The 6,562-nt window shown below is 49.8% G+C and overlaps 1 protein-coding gene across 1 annotated transcript in view; it reads right to left on the bottom strand.

Moving 5' to 3' along the window:
• Nucleotides 1-6,562, bottom strand: part of RABEP2 (rabaptin, RAB GTPase binding effector protein 2) — a 32,054-nt gene that overhangs the window by 22,398 nt on the left and 3,094 nt on the right. The window contains exon 3 of the mRNA XM_011982351.1: nt 3,723-3,880. Coding sequence (XP_011837741.1) covers nt 3,723-3,880 — 158 coding nt within the window. The remainder of the gene's footprint in view (nt 1-3,722; nt 3,881-6,562) is intronic.

Raw genomic sequence — 6,562 nt, 5'->3', positions numbered from 1 at the left:
AAAAAAAAAAAAAAAAAAAGTTTCACTCTTGTTGCCCAAGCTGGAGTGCAATGGCACTATCTCCTCTCACTGCTACCTCTGCCTCCCAGGTTCAAGCAATTCTCCTGCCTCAGCCTCCCAAGTAGCTAGAATTACAGGTGCATGCCACCACGCCCAGCTAATATTTTTGTATTTTTAGTAGAAGGGGGTTTAACCATGTTGGCCAGGCTGGTCTCGAACTCCTGAGACCACCCACCTCAGCCTCAAATGATCTGCTAGCCTCAGCCTCCCAAAGTGCTAGGATTACAGGTGTGAGCCACCGTGCCTGGCCTAGGACAACTCTTTAAAGGAAGAGGGTGTGCCTTTCTTTATTCCTCCTTCTCCTCCTTTTTGCTGGCTGGAATGTGGACATGATGGCTGGCACTCAAGCAGTCATCTTGGACCATGAGGCAATATATTACCTATGGCAAAACAGCAATATAGATGGAGCCTGCTTGACAACTTGTCGAGCTGCCTTACCAGTCCTGAAATGTCTACCTCTGAACTTGAAGGAAAAAACAAATTTCTGAGCCAGGTGCAATGGCTCACGCCTGTAATCCCAGCACTTTGGGAGGCCAAGGCAGACGGATCACCGTTAGGAGTTTGAAACCAGCCTGGCCAACACGGCAAAACTCTGTGTGTACTAAAAATACAAAATTAGCTGGGCGTGGCAGTGGGCACCTGTAATCCCAGCTACTCAGGGAGACTGAGGCACGAGAATAGCTTAAACACGGGAGGTGGAGGTTGCAGTGAGCCGAGATCGCACCACAGAACTCCAGCCTGGGTGACAGAGTGAGACTCCGTCTCTAAAAGAAAAAAAGAAAATTTCTGGCCAAGTGCAGTGGCTCACGCCTGTAATCCCAGCACTTTGGGAGGCCAAGGTGGGCGGATCACAAGGTCAGGAGTTCGACACCAGCCTGGCCAACATGGTGAAACCCCGTCTCTACTAAAAATACAAAAATTAGCTGGGTGTGGTCGTGTGCGCCTGTAATCCCAGCTACTTGGGAGGCTGAGGCAGGAGAACTGCTTGAACCGGGACCTGGGATGCGGAGGTTTCAATGAGCTGAGATGGTGCCACTGCACTACAGCCTGGCGGCAGAGCAAGACTGTGTCTCAAAAAAAAAAAAAGATGTCGCATTTAAGCCACTGTTAATTTGGGTTTTCAATCACATGCAGGCAAATTTCATCCTAATCGATTTGTTCTCCCACACTCCCAACACCACCATAGAGCTGACCATATTTTCCCATCTCTTTTCAAGCTTACGATCCTGCTGACGTTGAGCAGCCAACAGCCTCTACACATCTCCACTTGTATGTCCCACAGGCTCCTCTAACCATAGACATCCAAAACACACCACTCAGGGATGCTGTTCTTCCTGCCACAAGCACTCAGTCAGCGAGAACGGCCCTGCTGGCCACAAGCTGTTCAAGGCAGAAATCTGCCAGTCATCCCTGTCCCCGTCACTCCCCACTTCTAGTTCATGCCCTTTCCACTTCTTGAATCACTTGAAATCTTCTCAAGCAAGCTCAGTTTAATCCTCCAAATCTCTTTTTCTTTTTTGAGATGGAATCTTGCTCTGCTGCCTAGGCTGGAGTGCAGTGGTGCGATCTCAGCTCACTGCAACCTCTGCCTCCTGGGTTCAAGAGATTCTCCTGCCTCAGTCTCCCGAGTAGCTGGGATTACAGGCGCCTGACACCATGCCTGGCTAATTGTTGTACTTTTTTAGTAGAAACAGGGTTTCCCCATGTTGGCCAGGCTGGTCTCAAACTCCCGACCTCAAGTGATCTGCCCACCTCAACCTCCCAAAGGGCTAGGATTACAGGCGTGGGCCACCACGCCCAGCCCTGATGCTCCCTTCACTGTGTTGGGCGGCTTTCATTGAGCGGGGCCCTGTCCTTTACCAACCTGCTGAGGTGCTCCCTGAGGAACACTCCGGATGCACGGGGCAGCCCGGATGCTGGAAAGATGTGGCTTGAAGGTCTTTGTTTCATGGGCTCCTGTCTTCATCTTTGTCTTTCTAACTAGGTAATTGACACCATCCCTGAGCCTCAGTTTCCTTATGCATGAAATAAGAATATTAATTGAAGTATCTATCTCACAGGTCTGCTGTAGGATCAAATGAAGTAACAATGCAAATTTGCTTTGAAAGATGAAGCATGTGATAATAAATATGTGCTTCCTATAATTGTTAATAACAGCAATAATAAAGGAGGTGACATATCATAGAGATTAAGAACATTTTCGAACCAGCCTGGGCGCGGTGGTTCACGCCTGCAATACCAGCACTTTGGGAGGCAGAGGCGGGCTGATCACTGGAGGTCAGGAGTTCGAGACCAGCCTGGCCAACACGGCGAAACCCCGCCCCTACTAAAAATACAAAAAAATTAGCCGGGCATGGTGGCAGGTGCCTGTAATTCTAGCTATTCAGGAGGCTGAGGCAGGAGAATCAGTTGAACCCAGGAGGCAGAGGTGGCAGTGAGTCGAGATCATGCGACTATGCTCCAGCCTGGGTGACAGAGCAAGACTCTCTCAATAATAAATAAATCAGTAAATAAAACCAGCCTGCCTAGATTTTTTTTTTTTTAAGAGACAGGGTCTTACTCTGTCACCCAAGCTGGAGTGCAGTGATGTGATCATAGCTCACTGCAGGCTTGATTTCTGGCTCAAGTAATCCTCCCATGTCAGCCTCTTGAGTAGCTGGGACTACACGTGTGCACCACCATGCCCAGCTAATTTAACAAAAAAATTTTTTACAGATGGGATCTTGCTATGGTGCCCCGGCTGGAGTGCAGTAGTAAGATCATAGCTCACTGCGGCTTCAAGCTCCTGGCCTCAAGTGATCCTCCTGCCTTGCCTTTTCAAAGTGCTGGGATTATAAGCATGAGTCAGGCTTCTGCTTAGATTTTAAAATCTCAACTCCATTCCCTTTTATGTGCATAAACAGGAGAAGTACTGAATTTCCCTGAGCCTTACCGTACTCATCTGATAAATGGATCTCATAGACCTCCCTTACAGGGAATGGACTGGGGAGGCTAACTCTGTCAAGCACTAAGCACAGTGCCTAAAGCATCAGAGGCATCTTTTTTTTTTTTTAAGACGAAGTCTCGCTCTGTTGCCCAGGTTGGAGTACAGTGGCACGATCTTAGCTCACAGCAGCCTCTGCTTCCTGGGTTCAAGTGATCCTCCTGCCTCAACCTCCTGAGTAGCTGGGATTATAGGTGTGCGCTACAGGCTGACTTTTGTATTTTGAGTAGAGACAGGGCTTCACCATGTTGACCAGGCTGGTCTCGAACTCCTGACCTCAAGTGATCCACCTGCCTTGGCCTCCCTAAGTGTTGGGGTTACAGGTGTGAGTCACTGCACCAAGCCAGGAGGTAACAATATATCACCAAGTGGTAATGTCCGCCAGGAACAGTCAATATTTAATAACAGTAAGAAATTTTTTTGTTACCCTTAAGTGTAAGTTTCCTTTCCTCTACATGACTTAATTTTGGAGCTAAGTGAACTTGGTCACCCACTAATAAGGGGCAAGCCAGGACCCTATGGAGCACAGAGCCAAGCTCTCAACAACACCTGGTAACTCTGTGCTATTCCTAGAATCACTGCTGGGTGCCCTGCACCCCATGACCAGGCAATGGGACATCCACAGTCCTTAACATCCTTTCAAATCCCAGGGCAGTGGGGAAACCATCCCAACCCCAACCTTTTCCATCTGCTTCTCCAGGGAGTCCAGGGGGTGGGCCCGGGACAGCAGCTGCTTCAGGCGGCCCAGTTCCCGCTCCTTCTCCTCACAGTGCTGCTGCTGCTGCTGTTGCTCCTGCTTCAGGGCGGCGATCTGGGCTTCATAGCTACTGATGGAGTCTGGTGGGGGAGAGGGAGGGTCAATGAGCCGGTCCTGCCTGTGGGCGAGCAGGGGACCTTGATGCACTGACTCTTTCTGTGAGACAATCTACCATAGCGGTTGCCATGGCAGGCTTTGCAGAAATTGACCTGGGCAATCACTCAGCCTCTCTGTGCATCAGTGTCCTTAGGTGCAAAATGGGGAAACTACTGATCATCCTTCTGGTGGCTACAGATTAAATGAGATGACATATCTAAGATAGTGTACAAAAAAAAAAAAAATAAAAATAGATGAGATGACACAGGCAAGGTGTCCAGCCCTTTCTCAGGCACACAGAAGATGTGACACTGTTCCTATTTATACCAGGAACAGTCAATATTTAAGAACAGTAAGAATTTTTTTTTATTATTATCATTATTATTTTGAGACAGAGTCTCACTGTCACCCAGGCTGGAGTGCAGTGGTTCAATCTTGGCTCACTGCAACCTCCGTCTCCCGGGTTCAAGCGATTCTTTTGCCTCAGCCTCCCATGTAGCTGGGATTACAGGTGCCCACCACCACGCCCAGCTAATTTTTCTATTTTAGTAGAGGTGGGGTTTTGCCATGTTGGCCAAGCTGCTCTTGAACTCCTGACCTCAAGTGGTCCACCTGTCTTGGCCTCCCAAACTGCTGGGATTATAGGTGTGAGCCACTGCTCCCAGCCTCATTTTTTTTAATTTTTGAGAAAGGGTCTCACTCTGTCGCCCAGGCTGAAGTGTAGCGTCGCAATCATGACTCACTGCAACCTCAGCCTCCTGGGCTCAAGCAATCCTCCCACCTCAGTGTCCCGAGTAGCTGGGACTACAGGCACATCCTAGCACGCTTGGCTAAGTTTTGCATTTTTTGTAGAGACGGGGTCTCACCATGTTGCCCAGGCTGGTCTGGAACTCCTGAGCTCAAGCAATCCTCCCGTCTCAGCCTCCCAAAGTGCTGGGATTACAGGCATGAGCCACCACACCCGGCACTTAATCATAGTCATAAATATTTACGCTGGATCAGACTCTGAGCTGGGCTCTGGAAATACAGAAATCAATCAAACACAAAGCCTGCCACTGGGAGCTCACAGTCCAATGAAGAGGGCGGCTGTGGCAATAGTTAGGATGCAGTATGGGAAGAGGTAAAGGAAAGGACCCTTCCTGGGCTTGGAGATGGCAGAGGAAGGAGCCCTCATTCTGCCTGCCTGCCCAGGCAGGAGAGGACAGTGGTAGACAGTGAAGGAGGGAAAGGATGCATGAGTTAACAGGACCAGTGTGAGCAGCGGAAGAGCGGCTGGCATGGCTGCGGCATGGTGAGGTATGCTGGAGGTGTTGGAACAGCAACGGCACCCAAGGAGACACTGGAAAGGAGGCACTAGGTGGCTCCCAGGGCCTTGCATGTGACACCAAGAGGTTTGGATCTTATCCTACAGGTCAGCAGGAGATGGAGGTGATGCTGGATAGATTATATACTTTTTTGTTGTTGTTGTTAGGGAGTCAGGGCCTGGCGCCGTGGCTCACACCTGTAATCCCGGCACTTTGGGAGGCCGAGGTGGGCAGATCACCTGAGGTCAGGAGTTCGAGACCAGCCTGGCCAACATGGTGAAACCCTGTCTCTACTAACACAAAATTTAACCAGGTGTGGTGGTGGGCACCTGTAATCCCAGCTACTTGGGAGGCTGAGGCAGGAGAACTGTTTGAACCCAGGAGGCGGAGGTTGCAGTGAGCCAAGATTGTGCCACTGCACTTCAGCCTGGGTGACAGAGCAGGACTCTGTCTCAAAAAAAGAAAACAAAAAAAAGAGAGTCAGGGTATCCCTCTGTCACCTAGGCTAGAGTGCAGTGGCGAAATCATAGTTCACTGCAGCCTTAAACTCTTGGGCTCAAGTGAACCTCCCACCTCATCCTCCCAAGTAGCAGGGACCACAGGCACTTGCCACCATACCCAGCTAAGGGTCTCATTTTGGTGCCCAGGCTGGTTTCAAACTCCTGACCTCAACTGATCCTCTTACCTAAGTAACATGGACTTGTTTTATTTTTGGTAGAACCTGGTCATTTTTTGTTTGTATAGGGATTGACCTATTACTGTGCACTAACAGTAGAAGTAAAGGTTCAGCTGGGCCGGGTGTGGTGGCTCACGCCTGTAATCCCAGCACTTTGGGAGGCCAAGGCAGGTGGATCACAAGGTCAGGAGATTAAGACCATCCTGGCTAACACAGTGAAACCCCATCTCTACTGAAAATACAAAAAATGGGGCCAGGCGTGGTGGCCCACGCCTGTAATCCCAGCACTTTGGGAGGCCAAGGCAGGTGGATCACGAGGTCAGGAGATTAAGACCATCCTGGCTAACACGGTAAAACCCCGTCTCTGCTAAAAATAAAATTAAAATAAAATTAGCCGGGTGTGGTGGCAGGCACCTGTAGTCCCAGCTAGCTGGGAGGCTGAGGCAGGAGAATGGCGTGAACCTGGGAGGCGGAGCTTGCAGTGAGCCGAGGTCATGCCACTGCACTCCAGCCTGCGTGACAGAGTGAGACTCCATCTCAAAAAAACAAAAAAACCAGAAAACAAAAAAACAAACAAAACAAAAAAATACCCAAAAAATTAGCCGGGCGTGGTGGCACACACCTGCAGTCCCAGCTACTTGGGAGGCTGAGGCAGGAGAATCGCTTGAACCCAGGAGGCGGAAGTT

Source organism: Mandrillus leucophaeus, unplaced genomic scaffold, assembly GCF_000951045.1.
Source record: "Mandrillus leucophaeus isolate KB7577 unplaced genomic scaffold, Mleu.le_1.0 Scaffold24, whole genome shotgun sequence".
NCBI classification, from domain to species: domain Eukaryota; kingdom Metazoa; phylum Chordata; class Mammalia; order Primates; family Cercopithecidae; genus Mandrillus; species Mandrillus leucophaeus.
Note: the sequence above shows the minus strand (reverse complement) of the source record. Positions and strands in the feature narration are given on the sequence as shown.